The sequence below is a fragment of the Ipomoea nil genome, unplaced genomic scaffold (assembly GCF_001879475.1).
Source record: "Ipomoea nil cultivar Tokyo-kokei standard unplaced genomic scaffold, Asagao_1.1 scaffold0317, whole genome shotgun sequence".
NCBI classification, from domain to species: domain Eukaryota; kingdom Viridiplantae; phylum Streptophyta; class Magnoliopsida; order Solanales; family Convolvulaceae; genus Ipomoea; species Ipomoea nil.
This window is the reverse complement of record NW_017616745.1, coordinates 1,462,024-1,488,219: the sequence shown is the minus strand read 5'-3', so window position 1 is coordinate 1,488,219 and position 26,196 is coordinate 1,462,024. Positions and strand designations below refer to the sequence as shown.

General features: G+C 36.1%; 1 protein-coding gene and 1 long non-coding RNA gene across 2 annotated transcripts; one reads left to right on the top strand and one right to left on the bottom strand.

Annotated features, from left to right (window-relative positions):
• The first annotated feature begins 4,302 nt into the window (after window positions 1-4,302).
• LOC109168356 lies at window positions 4,303-17,842 on the top strand. The gene is made up of 3 exons (XR_002052076.1): window positions 4,303-4,315; window positions 13,989-13,991; window positions 17,732-17,842. It is a non-coding gene; the product is annotated as an uncharacterized LOC109168356 (long non-coding RNA).
• LOC109168334 (cytochrome P450 CYP72A219-like) lies at window positions 17,582-21,748 on the bottom strand. The gene is made up of 5 exons (XM_019317347.1): window positions 21,475-21,748; window positions 20,986-21,200; window positions 20,207-20,449; window positions 18,162-18,645; window positions 17,582-17,680 (listed from the first exon to the last, which is right to left on the bottom strand). The coding sequence occupies exons 3-5, from the start codon at window positions 20,329-20,331 to the stop codon at window positions 17,654-17,656; spliced, it is 636 nt and encodes a 211-aa protein (XP_019172892.1). The 5' UTR covers window positions 20,332-20,449; window positions 20,986-21,200; window positions 21,475-21,748; the 3' UTR covers window positions 17,582-17,653.
• Window positions 21,749-26,196: the final 4,448 nt, after the last annotated feature.

Here is a 26,196-nt window from a genome sequence, read left to right as displayed (position 1 = left end):
CCTTAATGTTATATTATGAGAAGTGCCTCAGCACCTTAAATACCTGCAAACCATGCCGGTAGGTTTCCTACAGTAGTATTAAATTTTGCACCAACGTAACCAAAGGGGCAAATTATGCTGTGAGCACGTGCCCACCTCACAGTTCCGGTTCCATATCTATAATTTCTATACTGTAGATTCATAATTTTTATATTGTAAATTCATAAAATTTATACTTTAGATTTCAATTGTTAAACTCTGTTTTCACAAATCAGAGAACTATATGTTCATAATTGATAACTATACAGTTTAGATATTATGAATCTACTGTATAGAAATTATGAATCTACGGTTTAGAAATTATGAATCTAAAATATAAATTTTATGAATTTACAGTATAAAAATTATGAATCTACTGTATAGAAATTATGGGTATGGAACTATGTCCACCTTACAAGGTCGGCACGTGCTCACAGCATAACGTTCCAACCAAAGGTCCTACTGTATTATTGTTTGCACCAACTAGAGGTAAAGATTCCTTTATCTTCATAACTGTAGAGTGGTTGTACAATAAGGGGGCGGCGTTTGGTTCATGTCATGTTAGATTATTTAGGTAATCTATGCATGTGAATTAATATTTGATGCACCCCGCTGTATAGATGTTATACACAGACGGTGAAGGAGAAGATGTCACTTCATTAAAAATTAAAATCAATATTAACCAAGTCCTTTTATGCAAAATATTTAAAATAAACTTTGTATTTTATTAGGAAACTCTTTTTTTTTTTTTTCTTTTGAGAATATTAGGAAACTCTTTTATTTGACAAAATATATCTACTTTTCTAAGCATATTTATTACTTAATTATTATATAGGCGGCGGTGGACTCCAATGAACCCAAATCTATCTAGCCACCGCAATGTCATTGTTCTTCATGAGTGTTAAGAAGTCTTCGTTTGCTTCATATCTGGCCTGCTTAACTATGTCTGTCGCGAGTAGCCATATGTTTTTGGAGACCACACTGTTTCTTGCCTTTCAAGTGTTCCAAAGAATATACGGGAAAAGCAGGTTCCACCTTTCTTCAGTAGGTCCTCTCATTTTTCCCGTGCAAGCCCGTTCCATCCAACATGAGAGGGGGAGGTGGTTGCTAGTGGCAAAGCTTGGAGGGGGAATCGTCAGGTTCCAGCAATCTTTAGTCAGATTGCACTGTCTGAAGATGTGATCAAGTGATTCTTCAGCTAACCCGCATCTCAGACACGCATCCTCGGTTGCCAGTCCACACCGTCTTCGTTCAGCATTCACCGGGAGTCCATTCTTGCCGATTTTCCAAATAAACAGCTTCAATCTTTCCCTGCAGGTTAAGCGCCAGATCCACTCGAGAGAGCCTTCATCCGAACCTGCAATAAAAGGGAAAGTCGAGCTTACCGTAGCCACGCCTGTGTCTGAATAAGGCCAGTAAAGCCTATCTTCATAATCGTTGGCAATCGGTATAGGGATGGACCGAATACGGTTGATGGCATTTTTTGGTAAAAGGGTTTCGAGGGCTGTTGCGTTCCAGGATTTATCCAAGTTCATAACATCTCTAACACGCAAATTCTCGGTGCCAAGGGGGATTGGGTGAGGGATTAAGTTAGCCAACGGCTTCTCCCCAACCCAACGATCATGCCAAAAATTAATAGTAGCTCCTGTGCCCACTCTCCACCGAATGCCTTCCTTGAGGATATGTCTCCCCTTCAAAATACTTCGCCAACCTCAAGAGCAGTTGGGTTTAGTCTTGATGGAAAGGAACTCATCATTTTTCACATACTTTTCCCGCATCACTTTGACCCAAAGCTGATCTTAATTCGTCAGGACTTGACCGGCCATTTTAGTGATTGAAATCCTTAGCTTGCCAGAACCCTAGTCCTCCGTTGCTTTTTGACCTACAAATGTCCTTCCAACTCACCGTGTGGATTTTTAGTATCCTCTGCATGGCCCCAAAGGAAATTCCTGCAGATTGTGTCATTATTATTGCACGTACTTACCAGGAGTGCCATGGATTGCATTGTATAGGTGAGGATCGTGGCGAGGGAGGCTTGGACTAACGTCATTCTTCCTGCCAGGCTGAGGGTACTTGCTTTCCAAGTGGCTAACTTCCTTCTCATTTTGTCAATGACGTGGTAGAAGGTGTCTTTGGTGACTTGTTTTTGGAGAATAGGGATTCCAAGGTAAGTGCCAAGATGAGTGACGACGGGTATGCCCATCCTATCGCTAATCTTCTTCTTCCAACCTGCATTAATGTTAGGGGAGCAGAAAATTTGGGATTTCGAGAAATTTACCTTGAGACCCGAAACACTACTAAAGCGATTCAGGCAATCCAGAATGACCCCGGCTTGATTTTCTGAAGCTTCAACAAAGAGCAACAAATCGTCTGCGAAGAAAAGGTGAGACAAACCCATTCCTCCACGTGTGATATGGACAGGTTTCCAGACGCCCAAAGAGACTAAGTTTTGAATATCATACGCAACCGCTCCGTGACAATATTAAAAAGATAGGGAGCCAAAGGATCACCTTGACGAAGGCCCCTCCCCGGGACGAAGGAGCGAAGACGACCTTCGTTCCACAGAATGGAGATATCAGTCTCCTTTTAAGGGGAAGAGAAGCAGATCAATAAATTAATTTTGTAAATTACTCTTCTATCAACTAAAATCTTTTTGTTTATTATTCACTTTGATATAGACATATTTAATAATTATGTTTGATTTGTAATTAAAATTACATGAATTTATAAAGTAATGTAAATACAATAAATGCTTTCACAATTTGGAGATAAACTAATCATTTTGCTTTAATATATATATAGAGATAGAGATGACAACCATCATTATCATAAAATTTATTATTGACAGCTCTTTGGTTGTTAGCAATAACAAATCATAATAAAAAGAAAGTGGATAATTGAAGTTGACTTTATAATTATTGTGCTAACTTTCTGTTTGCCAGAAAGACCACTCTTGATCAGATCCGCATCTTACTCCAAGGGAATTATTAAATACCACGTCCAAGGGAAGTTAGAAGAATTATAGACGGGTGGTGCAATATTTGCACCACCCTTTGGTCAAAAGTAGATATAAAGTATTTTGAAATTATAAAAAGTAAAAATTTTTAATAATTACATAGGTGGTGTAAATAGTCAAATGGTGGTTCATTTTGTTATTTGCACCACCTTAGTCAAACCTCATTTATGAGGTGTAATTAATAATTTTTTAATTCAAAATTTAATTAAGAGAAAATAGTACTTTTTTCCCCTAAGTTATATACTTATAGTACTTTTTACCCCCGAATAATTCATGTTAGTATATTGGCCCCCTCAATTATTCTAAAAGTGACGATTCTCCCCCCCCCCCCCCCCCTTCCCTCCCCCCAATATATTAAATTGACATTTCTACCCTTAAAGCAAACATTTTATTTTTTTTTTCTAACAAATTATTGCGTATACGTAGGGATGACCACGGTTCGGTTCTAACTGAACCGGACACTATAGCAATCAAATTAAAAGTTTCCAGTTAGGAAAAATTGTACACTTTTTCCCTCTGAGTTATATGATTATAACACTTTTTTCCTCTCAGTTATTTGTTTATCCACATTTGCTCCCTCAATTATATTAAAAGTGGCAGGTTTTCTCTATTTTATGTTAGGTGAACATTTTTACCCTTAAAACTAAATATTTCATTTATTTTGTCTTCTCCAACAAATTATTGTTTATATGTACAGATGATTATGGTTCGCTTCGAACAATTTTTTTTTTATTGCCAATTCAAAATGTATTTATTATAAATTCCATTTCTTATTTTTAAAATAATATAAATTCAATAATTATTTTATTTTATTTTATTTCATTATTTTGGTTCTGAATCGTAAGTATAGGAAAATAAAGTTGTGTTATGCCTTCACAATTAGTTATATTTGTTCTATATTTTTTAAAACATTTTTAACCCTAAGAATCTAAGCTCCACTCCCAAGGTTCGAACCTATGACCATTTATTTGAAATGGTAATTAAAATGTCATCATATTACATGATAGTTGGCTTAATCATATTATATATAATAATCATATAAAAACCAATTGCTGTTAAATCAAAGTAATTGTAGATTACTAGTATATATGTCCTCTAATGAAGGTGTGCATTCCTCAAAAAGAGAGAAATCAAATATAATCTTAGATATAAAATCACACTCCAAAATGCTATTGGAACGTAATGAATTGTCAACTTCAATATGACTGCGAAAGTCTAAGAAATCAATACTTTTTCTTCCTTTTTAACTGGAATAAAGTTCGGAAGAGTAATATATAACACGTGTGATTGCAAATTAAAACAAACTCCCTTTGGCTTTGCTTACGATTCAGAACCGAAAAAATAAAATATAATAAAATAATTATTAAATTTATTTTTTTAAAAAAATAAAAAATAAAATTTATAATAAATAAATACATTTTGAACTGACAATAAAATTAAAAAAAAAATTGTTTGAACTAAACCGTGACCATCTGTACATATAAACAATAATTTGTTGGAGAAGAAAAAATAAATGAAATATATAGTTTTAAGGGTAAAAACGTCTATCAAACATAAAAGGGAGAAAACATGCCACTTTTAATATAACTAGGAGGCAAATGTGGATACATGAATAATTATGAGGGAAAAAGTGTTAAAAGCATATATCTAAGGGGAAAAGGTGTCATTTATAATAAATATTTGTTAAAAAAATAATGTTTTGACTAAAATTAATGAAGGTGGTGCAAATAGTAATTTTTTATTTACACTTCCTAAAAATTATCACACCTATTAAATAAGTGGTGTAAATAGCAATTAAGGTGGTGCAAATAGAATTCCCCTTATAGACGTGCTATGCTATTTAATATTAGGATGTGGACCTGATAATAAAGAATGGTCTTTCCCGGCAAACAGAAAGTTAGCACAATAATTATTTCATTTTGGAGGATTAATTAATTATTGAGTCAACTTTAATTGTCTACTTTCTTTTTATTATGATTTGTTATTGCTAACAAGTAACAACCAAACAACAATAGTTATGATGTGCATCCATGTGCATCATGCATGGTGCACACGAATGTAAAAACGACGTTATTTTGATTAAAAACGCGCTTCCCACTTAAAAAAAAAAAATCAGTTTTGATTCTCCTCATCAGCATTATGTTGTTCATTCATTCTGGATTTTTAATTCATTGATTCTGGATTTTTAGTTCATTGATTCTGGATATTTAGACGGAAATCGAAACTGATTTTTTTTTTTCATTCATGCTGGATATTTAGTTCATTCATATGGATTTTTAGTTCATTGATTCTGGATTTTTAGTTCATTGATTCTGGATATATAGTTCAAATTATGCACAACATAATGCTGTTGCCGGGAATCAAAACTGATTTTTTTTTTAAGTGGACGCGCGTTTTTAGTCATAACGACGTCGTTTTTGCATCCGTGTGCACCACACAGATGCACAACATAATTTGCTGTCAATACTAAGAAATCAACAAGTTATTACTCCCAGCGTCAAGGTGTGGATTCGATTTCTGCTACAAAAATTGGGGGTTTGAGTTTGGATTTCTGACAGGTAATTCACCATGAATATCTAATATCTATCTACTATCTACTATCTATTATCTACTATACTAATAAGAGCCAAAGAGAGTTAGGCGTCGAGAATTGCCATAAAAGTCTCATTTGCGTTCTGTAATTGCTCGACGCGTCGAGAACCCCCAGATCTACTCCTCAAATTGACGTCAACTTAACCTTCATTTAACGGAAGGACCAACACTGGAAAGAATTCGAAAATCATGTGTCTAAATTGTCAAAATTAAAAATCAGGGATCAATTGTGAAAAATCAACATAGTTGGAGGAGCATTGCTGGAATTAACTCATACTAAAATTACTGTAAAATATTCGCAATCTAACAAGACATTGATTTTAAAAGGCAATTGCAAAATTGTACTCTTCATTTTTTTAATGGATCAAGATCTATTATTATTATGGGCATTCTGAACCATATGCATATTATGTCGTATCTTCAATCAAGATATTATATACATGTTTTATTTTATTTTATTTTTATTTATTTTGGAACTAGTACCAAATGACCATTTAATGGATCGAGTTGGTGGTTGGTGGATTCGTAAAGATTTTGCCATTTTACGCTACTCTTTATTTAATGCATTTCAGCTGGCTGGTTTTGAATTTGAGCAATTATTATTGTATGGACCATAGTATAGGTTCACACAATTGTGTGAACCATAAATAAAATGTACATTTTTAATATAACAAGAGTACATTATTTATGTACACAAAATATATTTTTAAAGTACATTTTTAATATACTAAGAGTACATTATTTTATATAATGGACCTTCAATACAAAAATAATGTACTTTCAGGCCAACTAAGGATACAATTGTGTGGGTCATAGTCCATGCAATAATTTGTCGAATTTGAGCAAGTTGAACATTTATTTTGATTGGACTTCTCAGGCCAACTAATCCTATTCTTAGCAATTATATCGTGGACATGGTACACAACGCTTTGTGGACCATGGTTCAAAAACAGTATCATTTCTTTAAGTAAAGAAACGGTCTCCGTTACATCTTAATAGAGCGCGTATTTTTTGTGTGTTAATTACAAAATGAAATTACAGTGTATTTAAAATGAAACTGTCTCACATATTATTTTTATATTATCAAATGAAACTATAATTGAATTGAAATGAAACTGTAGTTGTGTCGAAATGAAACTGCAATGTATATAAAATGAAAATGAATAACAGTTTCACATATTTGAGTTTATAATGTCGAATGAAACTGTAGTTATATCGAAATGAATTTGCAGTTGTGTTGAAATGAAACTACATAACAGTTTCACCTATTTGAGTGTATATTGTCCAATAAAACTGTAGTTATATCGAAATGATATTATCACAGGGTTGATAATGAGCTAAATAGTTTAACCTCATATATTATTAAATGAGCTAGTATATGAGCGGAATATAATTACTATATCACATGGTTGATAATTATAAACTATTTAATAATTTAATAGTTAATACTAAAATATTAAATATTAACATAAAAATATTAGGTTTGAACGATTTAGGGTTATTTAGCTCAAAACGGCGTCGTTTTGAACGAACTAACCTTTTGTTTAAAAAAAAAATAGTCGATCGATCGACTAGGTGACCTAGTCGGTCGGCGCCAGCTGCCTAGACCGCCGATTACGGTGATACTTTAGGCGGCCGGCTAACGCCTAGCGCTTAATCGACGCCTAAGCGCAATATTTGCAACCATGATTAGAATGTTGACATATAAATTTTTATCAATACTCTCTTGATCAAATTCATTACAAAGGGTCTTAGTACGATTTGACTGTGTGTTTCCCTCGTTATTCAAAAATATTATATACTAAAATTTAAGATTGGGCACTCAGTTCGGTGCAATTTTCAACCACAATTTGTTCACTCTAACATCACAAACAAGATGAAACGAATGAGTTAATGCACACACGGTTGGATAATAGCGGATTACTGTCCATGTCGAAGTTCATCCAAATTCCTTTTGAAATTTAAGCAATCATTATTTATTGTGTATACTATCAAATAAAATACATTCATTTCAAAAAAATAATAATAATATACACATAATGTACTTTTAGTATATAAAAATACCTTATATAGTTATATTCAAGGGAAGTCTATTATTTTATAAAAAAAAAAAAATTATTATTACAAGAGAAGGGGGACCAGATATCATTGGATCAAAAAGTCCTTGGTATTTTATAAAATATATACTCAGTACACAAATAATGTACTTTTAATATATTAAAATATATTTTTTTATGATCTACACGACACATAATAATTTTCCAAATTTAAGGTGGTCGGTAATTTTCAACAACGTAACATTCTTAGGATAACTCCATCCCTGAAATGATATGGGCTTGCAAGTTGATCACATGGCAATTTCTTTTTAAATTTTTACTTTTTAATTTATTTTTTTGACACTTGGCTTGCTAGCTTGCTAAATTTTGTAGCTTTTGTACTTGTTTTCTATATATTTTAAATTATTTTATTATTATTGTTGTTGTTAAAAAGTGAGTTGAAATTATATAGATTTAAAATTGAGGCTCACTTTTGAGAGAGTTGAAATTTTAGATGTAGGGAAAATAGTGAGAAAATTATAAATTTGATAATTTAGAAGTATTAGTAATTCACCCGCGCGATGCACGGAAAAAAATTATGTTATTATAAATATAAATAAAAAATAAAAAAAACTAAAATATTTTAAATTGTTTAATATAATAATATTTTTGAGCTTCCATTGGTCAAATATTTATTATTTTTATAGAATACAAAATTACAATTACAATTAAAATTAATTAAAATTAAAATTTTGTATGGTTAATATAATCTCTAATTATGTGCATATTCAAATAAACTTATAGAGAGAATTTACATAATTACATTGATTTATTCTTAATTGTATTTCATCTATATTATAATTTTCACAATACGAATAATAACTAAGATAATTACATTTGGAAAGCAAATTTCAAATTTTGTATGAGTAAATTTAAACTCTAATTGAACATATTTTTATATTATTATATAATATATAACTATTTTATTTTTTAAAAGTACATTTTTTATATGATTATATAATATATAGCTATTTTATTTTTCAAATGTTGTGCTCTTTTTTTTCTTTTTTTTTTTTTTTTATAATAAAGGATGTTGTGACATTAATTGTAACATTAATTACTTCCCAAACCATATAGATTTATTATAGTTAAGATGACTCATTTTAGAAAGTGAAATAAAGTTACAGTGATAAGAATATCCTTAGGTGGAAGAAAACTTCGAAAGGTGCACAGAAATTTGTTTAAAAGAATATTGAAAAAAGTTAACCACAAAATTTCATGTGCTAAGAGCTCGTGAAGAAGCTCGTTTATATTAGTATAATAATGTTTACAAACATGTTCATGAACAAGCAGTTTAGCATACGTAGTAGGTTTAATACGCCCCGCCAAAATGGCTCTGAAAAAAAAAAAAAAAAAAAAAGTGTATGCCACACTCACTAAGGACTGCTAGAGTGCCAGTGATGACGTCAAGTCCGCATGGCCCTTATGGGCTAGGCCACACATGTGCTACAATGGGAAGCAAGGATATGATGTAAGGCGGAGCGAATCCGAAAAGATTGCCTCAGTTTGGATTGTTCTCTGCGACTCGGGAACATGAAGTTGAAATTAGAGCCGTCAAAAATGGGTTTTACCCGCCGGGTCGACCCGTCCCATGCCGCCGTAGGTAGGGGATGGGTTCTTCAAATTTTGATCCGCCAGGAGGCGGGCTTTTTAGCCCGTCCCTCCTGGGTCACGGGTCTAGGAGGGGCGGGTCAGGCGGGTCACGGGTTTAGCCCGCGACCTGCTAATACATATATATTTTGTATATATATTTAGTATTTAATATATGTTATTTTGGTTTGTGTAATTGTGTTAGTGTGTTATAACTTATAGGATTATAGATTTATAGGAATACAATACTAGGTAGTGCTACTGTACATCTATACAGTGATTCTTTTTTTTTTTTTAAGGATATTGTACAATGATTTTTTTTTTTAAATTAACAAAGTGAAAAAATTGATTGGCGGGCTAGCCCGCCCCGCCAGCGGGCTTTGGCATGGCGGGGCAGGCCGACCACATTCCAAGCCCGCTAAGAGGCGGGCTTTTTAGCTCGTCCCGCTACAAGGCAATTTATATCCTACACCACGGCGTACATTGCACTATGCGGCCAGATGCAAAACAACGTCGTTTTAATTTTTTTTTTTTTTTTGAAATTTCCCGCCCCAGTGAATGGCAGTAGGCTTTTCTTTAAAAAAAAAACCCGCTGTTCAAGAATGTACATAATGTTATACTTGAATACACATAATGTTATACATGAATACACATAATGTTATAACAAAATATACATACTCTTTTTAAAAGATAATACACATAATCTAACATAATACATAATAAACATAAACTTTTAACATAATACACATCAACTCTTAACATAATACACACAAATTTTCGGATTCGGATGTACATAATTGTATAAAAAATACACATAACTGTATGAACCAATACACATAACGTTGTGAACGAATACACATAATCTCAGCAACTTCCTACTGCGCCTCCCAACACGACCCCAAAACGACGTCGTTTTGGGAGGCGCGCGGCGCACAGTGCTATGTGCGCCGTGGTGTAGGATATAACGATTGCCGCTACAAGGACGGGCTTTGGTGTGTTTTGGCCCGTCCCGCCCTGCGAGACCGTTTCGACAGCTCTAGTTGAAATCGCTAGTAATCACAGATCAGTATGGCGCGGTGAATATGTACTAGGCCCTGTACACACTGCCCATCACACCCTGGGAATTGGTTTCGCCCAAAGCATTATATTGGAGCAATGATCGCCTCGTTGCAGCACTGGTCCATCGACGCCGCACACTACCGCACGTTCTGGACGAGGAATGGCGACTGAGAACACACCCTCGGCGAGGGGAAAAAAAAACGACAGCCGGACTCAACCGTCAACAGCACCCCACGTCGGAGTCGTCACCCATGAACCAGTCGCCACCATCGTATGACAATTATATTGAACTGCGGGAAGGGGAATGGTTGACTAACCAGAACTCAAAACTTCAATACCTTAGAATTGTTGAAATTACATATTTGAAAAACATAGTAATACATACATCACAAATATTTTATTCAACAGATAATACATAGTAAACTTTTACAGTACAAATAGTAAATATAGCTACACATTTCACCCAATCACAACGTGCACAACTTCAAGTAACAGTTGCAAGTTTTCTAGTAAAACGTACAAACACAACTTATAGCTTGCGTATTATCAAATTGGCCGCATTTGAAGCAGGCCTAAGAGTTAAAATCAACTGAGGATCATGCTTATAACATGGAGAAAGCTCGAAGCTGAAACGTTGTAAGATTGCTGCCAAGGCCACCTTGGCTTCCACCAATGCGTAGTTTTGCCCAATGCATATTCTCGGACCACCGCCGAATGGATAATAGGCACCTATGGTTTTGGATGCCTTTGAAATTCCATCTTTAAACCTTTCTGGTTTGAACTCTAGTACATCGTCACCCCACAGATCTTTGTCGCGGTGCAATGAAGGTAATGGCACCACAATATTCACTCCTGCGAGTAACATATGTTGGGAACATTTAAGTATCAAGCTTTGTCCCACATTGCTTGTGTATCTCACTATTTCTCACTATTTAAATTACCACTCAATTTAGAAGGCTTGAAGTGTTATGAAGAGGAAACAAGGGGAGAGCCTGCGCTGCCCGCTCGGTTCGCACGCACGGTGTGGTGGAGTCAAAGTTTTGACCCCGCATATCTTTTTAACTCCTATTTTTAAGGAGTTTTGACCACCTTGTCCGCACACTATTCACAAACTGTGAACGTGCATGGGACATGAGTGATTCTCCTTCACTTGCTCTCCTTCTTTGTAGCATTTCACTGGATGGGGTGGTTTTATTCTCAGTAAATATAACACACTCCATCTCTCTGCTAGGAGAACACTCAAAAATCCTTCTTTCTACCTGAGAAACTCTGAACTCATATGTTCATAGAATCTGTGTTTTCTGTCGAGAGCATGCGATACCCTGGTCGCAAATGCTTTTAAGGGAGTGATTACTATACACGCCACAGATATATTATTGTTGTTCTAAATTATTATTATTTCTGTTCGACGCTGCTTCATTCATGCTGTTCGAAACTGAGGCTTCACGCTAATTATTGTTGATGATCGGAACGGAAGATGTCAAAGCTTTAGCTACCACTGCACGCTGCGTCATCCCTGCATCATTGTTAATTATTGTTGATGTCCCAAATTGAAGCTTCCACGCCAATTGCAAAATGTTGCTGCTGCTCAAAGCTTAAGCTGCCACGCTAATTACCAATTATTGCAATTGTTCAAAGCTGAAGCTGCACGCCAATTATTGCTGTTATTCGAAGCCGAAGCTGCTACTCATTTTATTGCATTTGTTCGACTCATTGTTGCTGTCCAGGTTGGTTCGCATACACGCAAACAACTTTCAACAAGTTAAAAGCATTTGTGTTAATCAACAATGTCGAACACTCACTCCGACATCACGCCGGTTGAACCTCTCATTGGGGGCTTGAACTACAAGCGATGGGCTGGTAAGGTGATGATGATTCTCGAATCTAAAGATGTAGACTATGTCATCTTTGAGGATTCTGAGAAGAGTACGGAGACAGTGGCGCAAGTTCCTGCTCAAACTGATAAAACTACTACAACAGAAAAGCAAGCATCCTCTGCAGACTCAACAGCTGAAAAAACGACTCAGGCTCAGGCCACTATAGCGTTACAGACAACTCGAACAAAATTCGAGAAAGATAATAAAACTGCACGGGCAGAAATTCTTAAACGAGTAAGTAATCCGCTTTTTGACATTTACTCGCCGTACCGGTCTGCTAAAGTGATATGGGAGCTAATGAAAGCCAAGTTTGGCGTTGATGATGTTGGAAGGCGAAAATATGTTGTGCATAGATGGCTGCACTTCGTGATGACGGACGACAAAACCGTTACTGAACAGGTACACGACTTTGAAAACCTGGTAGCTGACATGAAATCTGAAGGAGCCCTGGTGAATGATGCGTTTCTGTTGGACGCATTGGTTGATAAGCTGCCTGATTCGTGGCTAGACTTCAAAAACAAGACGAAGCACGAACTGAAGAATCAGACTCTGGAGCAGCTAATCAACACTATCAATATAGAAGAAGAGAACCGATTGGTTCAAAAATCTGGTAACTTTTCTGATAATATTAAAGCTAATATAGTTGAATCGGGTGGGTGTTTTGACAGGTCTAAATCTGGGGAAGGTGCCAGAAACCAAAGGAAGATTTCAAAACCAAACAATAATAACCGTGTGAAAAACGGTAAAGTTCAGAAAAAAGGGAAAAAAAATAAAGAATGTTATGTTTGTGGGAAACGTAGCCACAAGGCTGCTCAATGTTATCACCGAAAGGGTTCAACGAACCAGACAGGTCCAAAACCTACTGGTGAAGGGCAAAAGAATCAAGCAAACGTAGTGGAAAATTCAGGAGATACCGAAATGGTAGCTGCAGTGATAACTGAAGCAAACATGGTAGGAGATCCAGATGAGTGGGTTGTGGACACGGGAGCTACTCGTCATTTCTGCAACAACAAAGACCTGTTCAAGGTGCTCGAGCTCAACACTGGAGACGAACAAGTCTTTATGGGAAACTCAAGCATCTCTAAGGTAAGTGGTAGAGGAACAATTGAGTTAACACTTTTTTCTGGAAAGCTTCTGTTATTGAAAAATGTGCTTTATGTTCCTTCACTGCGTAGAAACCTAATTTCCGGAGGCCTATTGAATAAGGCTGGAATAAAAATGGTTTTTGAGTCTGACCGCATGGTTCTGACTCACTGTGGAAAATACTTGGGAAAGGGATACTTTCGTGCTGGCCTTTTTGTGTTAGATGCGTCTGTAGCTATAAATCAGGGTGCTCTTGTAGGCTCAACTAAATGTGATCTCCTTTCAGACAATGTAGCTAATAATAAAGTTTCCTCTTCTGCGTATATGATTGTTTCTTTAAATCTTTGGCATGATAGATTAGGACACGTTGGCACTAAATGCTTAAACAAACTAAAGAGCATGAATTTATTGCCAAAACTGTCAAATGAAGCATGCACACAATGTGAAATTTGGGTTGAATCTAAATTTGCTAGAAGTTCGTTTTCTACAGTATGCAAAAGAAAGACATCTGTTTTAGAACTAATTCACACGGACTTAGCTGATTTCAAAACCACTGAAAGTAGAGGTGGAAAACGTTATTACATTACGTTTATAGATGATTTTTCGCGTTTCACTAAACTTTATCTATTGAGATCAAAAGACGAAGCAGAACAAAAGTTTGTGGTTTTTAAAAATGAAGTTGAAAACCAGTTAGACAAAAAGATAAAAAGACTTCGATCTGATAGAGGCGGAGAATATAAATCTAATTCTCTTAAATCTCTGTGTGAAACTTCTGGAATTATTCATGAAGTAACAGCACCATACACTCCTCAACAAAATGGCATTGCTGAAAGAAAAAATTGAACTCTCAAGGAGATGATTAATGCAATGTTAATCAGTTCAGGTGCACCGGACTCTTTGTGGGGAGAAGCTGCTATAACAGCAAACCACATTCTAAATAGAGTACCGCACAAAGGGTTTGATAAAACTCCTTATGAACTGTGGAAGGGGCATGCCCCTAACCTTAATTACTTGAGAGTATGGGGCTGCTTAGCTAAAGTAGGACTGCCGTCCTTCAAAAGGCCCAACTTGGGACCTAAAACCTTAGACGCCATTTTTGTTGGGTATGCTGAAAATAGTGCTGCATATAGGTTCATGTTTTTGGAAAATCGTACAATGGGTGAAGCAAGAGATGTCGTTTTCTTTGAAACAGTCTTTCCTTTGAAAACACCTTGTCCCTCATCTGATGTTAGCCTTCAACAAAATTCTACTGACTCTTTTCCGAGTTTCTCAAACACTTCAGAGGAACCAAGAAGAAGTAAAAGAGCTAGAATAGAGAAAAGTTTTGGTTCTGACTTCATAACTTACTTGACAGAATTGAAAGACATAAATGAAATTTGTGATCAATTCATATGTCAATTGGTCCTAGAAGAAGAACCAAAAACCTTTCAAGAAGCTATGCGCTCGGTAGATTCCACATTGTGGAAAGAGGCTGTTAAAAATGAATTAGACTCTATACAGTCAAATCACACTTGGGAGTTGGTCAATCTACCAAGAGGCTCCAAACCTATCGGTTGCAAATGGATCTTTAAAAGGAAATTGAGACCAGATGGCTCAATTGAAAGATTCAAAGCCAGACTCGTGGCAAAAGGCTACACTCAGAAATTCGGTGAGGACTATTTCTTTACTTACTCACCGGTAACAAAAATAGCAACCATTCGTGTTCTATTTGCTTTGGCGTCTTTACACAGGTTGTTAGTTCACCAAATGGACGTGAAGACGGCGTTTCTCAATGGTGAACTAGAAGAAGATATCTATATGGAACAACCTCCTGGATGCGCAGATCCTGGCCAAGAAGGGAAAGTATGCAGGCTTAAGAGATCTCTGTATGGCTTGAAACAAGCTCCCAAGCAGTGGTATGAAAAATTTCATAAAACTTTATTAGACCTGGGTTATACTACAAATCGGTCAGATGCCTGCTTATATACTAAAGAGATAAAGTCTAGCATTGTAATCATCTGTCTCTATGTAGATGACATGTTGATTTTTAGCCCTAATATTGAGGCCATAAACGACACAAAAAGAAGTCTATGTGACAAATTTGACATGAAAGATCTAGGGGAGGCCGATGTAATACTTGGGATAAAAGTCACAAAAACCGAAGAGGGTTACCTCTTATCTCAAGGTCATTATACAGAGAAACTTCTAAAGAAGTTTGGGAGCTATGATGTAACTCCAGCCAAAACCCCGTACGATCCCAGTGTAAAATTGTCAAAGAACATGGAGAATAGTGTGTCACAAGAAGAGTATGCAAAAATAATCGATAGTCTGATGTTTCTAATGAACTACACTAGACCCGACATTGCATACGCAGTAAACAAACTCAGTCGCTATACCCACAGCCCAGGTGTCTTACATTGGGATGCACTAAAACGGGTACTGAGATACCTGAGAGGCACAGTAGACTGGGGCCTAGATTATAAAGGGTCTCCAGCTGTGCTAGAAGGGTATTGTGATGCGAACTGGGTAAACGGTGGTGATGATGCAAGCTCAACAAGTGGATATGTATTCACTATGTGTGGAGCCGCTATATCGTGGAAATCATCAAAACAATCCTGCATTGCCAGATCAACGATGGAAGCTGAGTTTATAGCTTTAGATCTAGCAAGTCAGGAAGCAGAGTGGCTTAGAAACCTATTGGCAGACGTGCCGTTGTGGGGGTATCCAGCACCTGCAGTGCCTATACACTGTGACTCACAAACTGCCATCAGTGTTGCGCAAAACAGTGTCTACAATGGCAAGAGAAGACACATAAGAGTCAGACATGAGTCTGTGAGGCAGTTAATGCTGAATGGGGTAATCACAATGGAATTTGTGAGATCTGAAAAGAATATAGCAGACCCCTTCACGAAAGGTCTGAATCGAAAGACCGTCCTTGATACGTCAAGGGAGATGGGCTTGAAACCCAATGTGGTAAGAAATTCGTGATGCACCATATATGTTGGGCATATGAGATTACGGAAAGACTTACAAAACTGGGAAAACCAGTGACAAATCTGTAGCCTGTTACAGGTAGTCTATGCAGAGATAGACTTGACAGATTGAAAAGTCTACATGTAGAGGTAGACGAAACAGGGATTATCACAAAGTTAATGAGTGCAACTAAGTTCAAAACTCGAATGACCGATGAGTTCAAGATCTAATTCACTCTCGGGAAAGGGTTACTTAGTTCCACTACATGTCAGTTCAAGTTTTATACACTGATATGGAAATTAACTCTGGTGTAAACTCAAGTTGGTACGGTATAACAATGCCACCTTAAATGTGTGGGGGATTGTTGGGAACATTTAAGTATCAAGCTTTGTCCCACATTGCTTGTGTATCTCACTATTTCTCACTATTTAAATTACCACTCAATTTAGAAGGCTTGAAGTGTTATGAAGAGGAAACAAGGGGAGAGCCCGCGCCGCCCGCTCGGTTCGCACGCGCGGTGTGGTGGGGTCAAAGTTTTGACCCGCACATCTTTTTAACTCCTATTTTTAAGGAGTTTTGACCACCTTCTCCTATTTTTAACTCCTATTTTTAAGGAGTTTTGACCACCTTGTCCGCACACTATTCACAAACTGTGAACGTGCATGGGACATGAGTGATTCTCCTTCACTTGCTCTCCTTCTTTGTAGCATTTCACTGGATGGGGTGGTTTTATTCTCAGTATATATAACACACTCCATCTCTCTGCTAGGAGAACACTCAAAAATCCTTCTTTCTACCTGAGAAACTCTGAACTCATATGTTCATAGAATCTGTGTTTTCTGTCGAGAGCATGCGATACCCTGGTCGCAAATGCTTTTAAGGGAGTGATTACTATACACGCCACAGATATATTATTGTTGTTCTAAATTATTATTATTTCTGTTTGACGCTGCTTCATTCATGCTGTTCGAAACTGAGGCTTCACGCTAATTATTGTTGATGATCGGAACGGAAGATGTCAAAGTTTTAGCTACCACGCTGCGTCATCCCTGCATCATTGTTAATTATTGTTGATGTCCCAAATTGAAGCTTCCACGCCAATTGCAAAATGTTGCTGCTGCTCAAAGCTTAAGCTGCCACGCTAATTACCAATTATTGCAATTGTTCAAAGCTGAAGCTGCACGCCAATTATTGCTGCTATTCGAAGCTGAAGCTGCTACTCATTTTATTGCGTTTGTTCGACTCATTGTTGCTGTCCAGGTTGGTTCGCATACACGCAAACAACTTTCAACAACATAATGTTTCCTAGTTTTGTGTCCTCGCGAGTCTCGCGGTGCAGTACTGGAGCAAGTGGATACAGCCTCAGAATCTCATTGAGTATGTAGTACCATGCTCATCTGCAAAAGGACAAAGTTTGAACCTTAAACCTCTAAGATGAAACATCATAGAAACACATTTCTACTATTTCTCTATGAAATCTTTTAAGATTAATTGTAATCTTATTTTGTTTTAATATCATAACTAGCTAGGTAAAAATTAAATATTAAGCCTTCTAAAATTTGAGGCACAACCCAAAATTTGGCCCTGACGGGCCTTCTTGGTTTGAACCAATCAATTTATATCGTGCACCTGCGCCCAGGCACAAAATGTGCGCATTTCATGCTGACGTCACACTGACGTCACTCCTTCCATCCGAACAGACCAAACCTCATTATGTGTATTCAGTTAAAATTTTATGTGTATTGTGTTATAATCCAGCCTATGCCGCTGGGGTCCAACAGGATCAATCCATACTCTAGCTGTTGATCTCGAATGAGGGTTTTTTGACTTGAACTAGTCAGCTATAGCAATCTAAGTTAGTTTAGTACCTATACTTACAATTTTGAGTTGATTCAACTTGGAAAAGTCAAAAGATTGAATGGTGGCCAAGCCAAGGACTTGTATGATTTCATCCCTAAGTCGTTGTTGCCACTCCAAGTGTTTACCCAAATAAATTAAGCTCCATGCAATCAAGTTGGTGATGGTTTCTTGGCCACCAAAGTAGAACAGTTGTTGCCACTCCAAGTGTTTACCCAAATAAATTAAGCTCCATGCAATCAAGTTGGTGATGGTTTCTTGGCCACCAAAGTAGAACAATTTGCATTCTTCTATTACTTCATCGATACTCAATCCCATCTTCATGTTTCCATTTCTGCTGGTTTCTTCTAGGTTTGATTCTAACAATATTCCTAGTAGATCTGTGCCTGTTGCAGCCTTGCCTACTCTCACCTCCTCCATTCTCTTAACCACAACTTCTCGTACTAACCCGCTCACTTCCCTCCTCTTTTGTTGTATCTTCATTTTCATCCTACTTGGCAAAACCCTGCAGTATAATTAGGATAACTTTATTTATCTATACTTCTTATGTTGTAATATAATGGTGTCACGTTTTGATGACACAATGCTAAATCAACCCTCCAAGCCACATCCCAATACATATATAAGCAGGAATAGTTATTATTGTTATAAACGAACTCATAGTTTTTCCTAAGGGCCCGACAGAGTATTTGGGAGGTGTAAATCGTAAATCACGGTGATTCAATGGGTTCAATGGACAGGGCCAAATGTCGATGCGCACAAGAAATCTGCCGCCGCCGAGATTTGAACCTTGGTCTTTTCTTTTATATACTAATACTAAACTAATATTAAAAAAAATTAAATTGTAAAACTACCCAGTACATCTAAATTCTAATGATCGTGTAGTGCATCCTATGTGTAAAAATACAATTGATCAAAGAACATCGAGGTAGTATCTGTTTTATACTTTTTCAATAATTTTTACCAAAGAATCAATGGCCTTACAACCAATTCAAAAATAGAGGTTTCATTACACTACATAGTATGTAGTTGAGTAAACATTTTAAATAGCATATGATTCGTTTTAATTTATATTTTTGTGCACGTACGGGCGTTCACAGGTCAACACCTAGACACTAGCTTGCACCTAGTATGACCACCTAGTACGGCCTCTATGGGCAACTTAGTTGGTCAGAATGGTAAAGTTTAGGAACAATTACAACGTAAATAACTCAAATTAAATATGATCACATACACAAAGTAGGGGCATATTATGCCCTGAATTGTGGACACGAGCCCAAAACGACGTCGTTTTTCAAAAAAAAAAAAAAATGCGTCATTTAGTAATAAAAAAAAAAAAAATCGCACGCATTTTGCTGTTAACGGCGTTATTTTTTTTTTTTTTTGGATTATGAACGTACAGTTATGCCGTTATGAATGTACAGTTATGCAATTATGAAATTATGAACACAGAGCTCTAATATTATAAACTTACAATTATGAACATATATAGTGATAAAATTATGACCATGGAGCTTTAAAATTGTGAATATAGAGCTTCGAAGATTATGAATGTACAATTATGGAGTTATGAATGTATAGTTATAGAGTTATGAATCTACAGTTATGCAGTTATGAATCTACAGTTATGAGATTATGAATCTACAGTTATGGAGTTATGAATCTACAGTTATGAGATTATGAATCTACAGTTATGAAATTATGAATGTACAGTTATTGATCGAATTATGAACAAAGAGCTCTAACATTATGAACTTACCATTATGAACATATAGTGATAAAATTATGAACATAGAGCTCTAAAATTGTGAACATAGAGTTTCGAAAATTATGAATGTACAATTATGGAGTTATGAATGTACAGTTATGGAGTTATGAATGTACAGTTATAGAGTTATGAACGTACAGTTATGGAGTTATGAATGTACAGTTATTAACATATAGTAATAAAATTATGAACATATACTCCACCAGGACTATGTGGTCTAATGGTATACTACAATGTAATAGAGCCAATGGGGAATTAACACTACTATATTTAAAATAAGACAAGTTAATTAACCCACCAATATTGCGGGATGAAGGCAAATGGTCCAAGCTCAGTGGATAAGCATGGTGAGCTTAGCAACATTGTCGAATATGTTTCTTCCTTCTTCAAAGTTGCTGCCAAAAGCCGTCCGAGCAATCGCATCGCTGGTTAAGATGTTAAGATATGGCCAAACGTTGACCTCCGACCCCTCTGGTTTTACGATGTTGTCCCATTTATCCAACATCTCACCGCTGGATTCACAAAATGCAGGCACCATAACCTATATATATATATATATATATATCACAGAAAAAAAAAAAAACAAAATTCAATATTACAAAGTATTTAGGGAGCAACTCTGATTAGATAGTCACAAGATTATAAGTTGACTGGATTTGAGCTCGTCAGCTATGAGTAATCGAAGCTAATTTACCAGCTTATGGTGTTTTTTGCTGGTTAGGGTTACAAAATTGGGTTTAACCAATGCGGTCTCATCACTGTTGGAAATTATAAAATTTTCGACCACCTGAAAAGTAATGTTAAATCAAATCGAAAGCTTTGTTCCGACCACTTTTGGTGTCCGGAAAAACCTTTGTTGCTATTTATGATCACTTTTTGCTTTCGACTTGATTTAAGATCACTTTCAGATGATTGAAAATTTCATAATTTCGAGCAGTGCGTTATGATTCTTTGTCAACTAATGTCACAAGATAAATTTACTAGGTGTACACTAACAAATAATGACTGCGGGTTTTCTCGTCACTCAAACGAGTATTTAGCAAGTCAATTATGGGGTGGATTGAAGTATAGATAAACCTTCAACTTCTCCATGTTGAAAGCTGGGTTGATAATTCTTCTGTTCATCGCCCATCTGTCTGCTTCACAGGTAAATAATCCTCGTGCCACCTCCAACGTTGCCGTCTGATTTGGCCTGTGGAAAGTGGTGTAATTTGCGAGCATTTCCTTAATCAATTCGGGCTCTAAGATGATCACGGCGGGTGTTGTTCCTAACCACAGAATAGGTCTCTTGCCTAAAAATTTCAGAAACTTTTAATTAATAGGAAACATAATATATCACGGCTGGAAATAATGGAATTTCCGACCACCTGAAAGTGATCTAATATCAAGTCTAAAGTAAAAAGTGGTCGGAAATAGTAACAAAGATTTTTCCGGATACCAAAAGTGGTCAGAACCAGACTTTTGACTTGATTTATGATCATTTTCCGATGGTCGGAAATTCCATAATTTCCAATAGTATATTAAGCCGGGGCGTTGTTGAAAAAGCTAAGAATATTGGCGACGAACCATAGCGTTGGATAGCATTATGAAGAAATGGGAGAATGCGAGGGGCAATGTCGTCGGAAAGATTGTCCAAAGGTCCGGTGCGGTTTGCTTGTAAGGTGCAGTATCGGATTTCTACCAAATCTCCGATCAATGGCTTGTAAGAATTGCCGGAAAAACCTTGCTGCCTAAGCACCCTTTGTATCCTCCTTGGTTTCAACCATACCCAATCCAGGAATTTGTATAGAAATGTTTAAAGTATAAATGAAAAGACAACTGCAGTGAAGTTGTAAAGAATCTCCATTATATATATTTCTTCCTGCATTGAATTGAATGAGCTCGGGCATGGCTGCATTTAAAGGGAGCAAGTTGCATGCAATCATGGATGCTAACCAGATTTGGTTTCTCGGGGATTAGGATTTCACCACTTTAGTCATCGATTTCTACTCAATTTAATTTTCAACTAAGTAATTAGAAACATTTTGATTTACAATTACATACTTGGGGTGAAATTGAGCAAATTTGGAAATTGAGGATTAAAATGGTGAAATCTTAATAGTAAAGACCAAATTTGGTATTAACTTATTTAAAATTAATTGCACATTAATTATATATTATGTTTGATTTTTAGGGTTTTAAAATTTTTGGATAAGATAAGAGCGCGCCAACAACCTAATTTATAGATCAACTCGATCATTGGAGATTTGGAGTATAAGATAGATAGGTGGACAATTGACTAAATTAATACCATTAGGTTATACCAAGACTATGTGGTCTAATGATACCCGAGTTGGACTTCTATTTGGAAGGTTGGTTCTTTGTGTTTCAGTACTTTGAGAAAGTATATGAACAGATACTACATTGTAATAGAGTCAGTGACATTCAAAAAAAAAAAAAGGTTATAAGGGTGTGTTTGGTTCAAACATTGTATGTAATTGGAATGAAAATGGTAATAATAGAAATTGAGATAAAAATAAATAAGTAATTAAAATTTAATTAAATAAATATATAAAAATATAACACACACATAAATATATTAAAATTTCATATTTAATGCATAGACAATGACTTTTTATTTTTAGTTTTTTTCTCCCTTATTTTTTTTATACATCAGGCTAGTAGTTAAATACTAATTACAACCACATAATACTAATATTATTAATACATAACAAGTCCATGTCCAATTTTTTAAAACTCAGCTCAACTCGGCCTATTTCCATCCCTAATCATATATGGTTAGCTAGCTCCAAGTATGCATGCCTTGTGATAATTGTATATATGATCTATGGTACGTGTGCATGGTGGGTTCCTAAATAATATTCATTTTAGGCTACTCCTTATTAATGCATTTAAGATGGCTGGTTTTGAAGTTTTGTTTAGCAATCCCACTTGCAATGTTGACGGCTGAGCTGAACATTAGTTTTGATTGTACTCCTTAAGCTAACTAAGCCTTATTAGGCAAATTAATTTTACTGTGGTTTGCATGGTGGGTTCCTAAATAATTTTCATTTTAGGCTATTCCTTATTAATGCATTTAAGATGGCTGGTTTTGAAGTTGAGTTTAGCAATCCAACTCGCAATGTTGACGGCTGAGCTGAACATTAGTTTTGACTGGACTCCTTAGGCCAACTAACTGAACTAACAATCGTTATACCCTGCCCTACGGTACACATAGCACTGTGCGCCATACGCCTCCCAAAATGATGTCGTTTTGTTAAGTTGTCTAGAGAATTGACACAATTATGTACATTATGTTATACAATTATGTACATTTTTTTTATACAATTATGTACATTTTTTATAGAATTATGTACTTTTTTATACAATTATGTACATCCGAAACAGGAAATTTATGTGTATTATGTTAAGAGTTTATGTGTATTATGCATTATGTTAGATTATGTGTATTATGTTTTCAAAAAAGAGTATGTGTATTTTGTTATACAATTATGTACATTCTACTATACAATTATGTACATTTTCGAAACATGAGATTTTTTTTAAGAAAATTAACTGTCGACACAGGAAAGCAGAATTTCCAAAAAAAAAACAAAAACAAAAAAACAAAAAAACAAAAAAACAAAAAAAAAAAAAAAACAAAAAACAAAAAACAAAAAATCCAAAACGACGTCATTTTGCACCTGGGCGCACAATCAGGGCCGGATTTTAGGCTGTGCAAGCTGGGCTACCGCACAGGGCCCCCAGTTTTAGAGGGGCCCCAAATTTTAGAGGTCCAATATTTAATATTTACTGAGCTAGTTTAGATATAAAAATTAAAAGTTTTCAATTAAACTTAAAAGGTTCTATGAAGAGATGATAGCAATGTGTATTTATTGTATTTTTACTGGGAGGTTAAAGGTTCGAAACTTGCATATTAAAAATTATGATTTTGGAGGGCCTCAGTTATTTACCAGAACAGGGCCCCAAAAACCTAAAATCCGGCCCTGCGCACAATGCAATACGCGCCCTAGTGCACAATATAAATTGCCCTGAACTAAGCCTTATTAGGCAATTTTTACTGTGGGCCATGGTCTAAAACGGTGCCATTTTTTTTTTAATTAAAAGAAATGGCACCCGTTCTGTCTAATTATTTCTATTTGTATGACATATTGAATTTAATTTTATGTAAATTGTAGTTTTATTTCATCACGATTAAAGCTTCTTCAATTCAATCTTCCGTGTTTACTAATCAAATAGGGGTGGGAAGGTACTAAAAATATATAAAGAATGAAGTGCGTGTTTCCAAGCCATTGGCTAAAATTTCACGTTAGATGATCTCATATAAGACTATCCATTTATTGTAATATTAGTGTTACATAAAGTCTTAACTATATTTTGGGTTGATTTTTTAATCATCAACCCTTACCTATTACAAATATCTACTTTAATATACACCGGTATCTCTTGAACTTGGTACACAACAAAACTCAAAACTTCAATACCTTTGAATTGTTGAAATTACATATTTGAAAAGTGTATTCTATCCCTACTATATCAATATATACATGCATATTTATTATTTACTAAAAAAAGTATAGGGTGAGGGTAGGGGTGGGATGGGGTGGGGGTTGAGGGGGCCAGGGCACCCTACCCCCTAAGGTAGCTCCGTCATGGAATAGGGGTGGGAGGGTAAATATCAATAAATTCATAACTATATATCCACAAATTCATAACTATATATCCAAAAATTCATAATTATATATCCACAATAATGCTATTTAGGGGAATCGAAACTGATTTTTTTTTTAATGAGATGCACGTTTTTAGGCAAAACGAGATCGTTTTGCAAATGTGTGCACCATGACGGTTGCACAACATAACTATTGGCCAAGGTCACCTTGGCTTCAACCGATGCTTAGTTTTGCCCAATGCATATTCTCGGGCGCCTGCGGAATGGATAATAGACACCCATGGTTTTGGATGTGTTTGAAACTCCATCTTTAAACCTCTCTGGTTTGAACTCTAGTCCATCGTCACCCCACAAATCCTTGATGCATGTAATGGCACCACAATCTCCAGTCAAATTGGTTGGCTATCTACTTGCCCATACTAAAATTTAAGATTGGACATTCACTTCGGTGAATTTTCAACCACAATTTGTTCACTCTAGCATCACAAACAAGATGAAACGATTGAGTTAAAATGCACACATGGTTAGATAAATATATATACACTTCAAAAAGCATGGTCTAGTGATCGAGTAGATTATTATCCTCAACTTCACAATGTCAAACAATTATATGTATACACAATAAGCAATAATATGTAAATTAAACTTTTTGAAAAACCAATGTGGTTGCATTTATATATGAATCAAAATAGAGTTTGGTGGGATTCCATCCCAGTACATAGCTATAGAATAATTAAAGGCATCTGATGCTAAATCATGAGCCATTGCATTCTGCGATCTAGGAATAAATATAACTGAAAGGAAATTAAAAGTAGCAATTAATCGTCTGCACTCATCAAGGACATAGCCGAGATAAGATCGAGGTTGGATAGAAGACTCGAGATAGGTTCGCAACGTCTAGCAATCCGTGTAGATTTGAACCGATTGTTCACCACGCTGTTTGAGCCATGAGAATGCCTCCTTACATGCTAGGGCCTCGGCCATAAGAGGTGAGAAACAAGTTTGTGGTGGCACACAGTAGGCCGATACATAAGCTCCAATATGGTCTAGTAATAGGACGCCGGCTGTGGCTATCATCAAATCGGCATTGTATCCTGCATCTATGAAACATTGCTTCGGATATGCGGGGCAGTCCTGGGACGAGCGAGGCGGCTGCAATGTTGACGTAGCTGGAACTGGCGTACCGTGGCGTGTGGCAGTAATGGACTCGGGCAGCTCTGTAGAGTGGCGTGTGGCAGTACTGGACCCGAGCAGCGCTGTAGAGTGGCGTGGTGGCTGTTTGGTGTGTATTGCTTGCCATGTGTTTTGCTAACACAACTCTCTTTGGTAACTGTAGGCATGCATCCCATACCGCTCCATTTCAGACTCTCCAGATATTGTATAGAATTCCAGCTGCAAACAACATTTCATTAGAGTCTAGAACATTCAAAATTGTCCTAAACCATTCATGAAAAATATTTGTGGTAACATGGGGTAATGGAAGGCCAGATTGGCTCCAAATGGACTTTGCATAATCACACAATACTAATGAGTGCATAACATCTTCATTGATTAATCTACACATGGCACATATCGGATCAACATCCACTCTCTTTATAAGCAAGTTGTTTGTTGTA

Bases quoted from the DNA above. Each gene is read 5' to 3' on its own strand.
- LOC109168334 (XM_019317347.1), bottom strand. From the start codon at position 20,331: ATGCGATTGCTCGGACGGCTTTTGGCAGCAACTTTGAAGAAGGAAGAA. The intron at 18,646-20,206 runs GTGGGTTAATTA...ATTATACTGCAG, and splicing joins GCCTTCATCCCGCAATATTG to GGTTTTGCCAAGTAGGATGA. The intron at 17,681-18,161 runs GTAAGTATAGGT...GTCCTTTTGCAG, and splicing joins AGTTGAATCAACTCAAAATT to ATGAGCATGGTACTACATAC.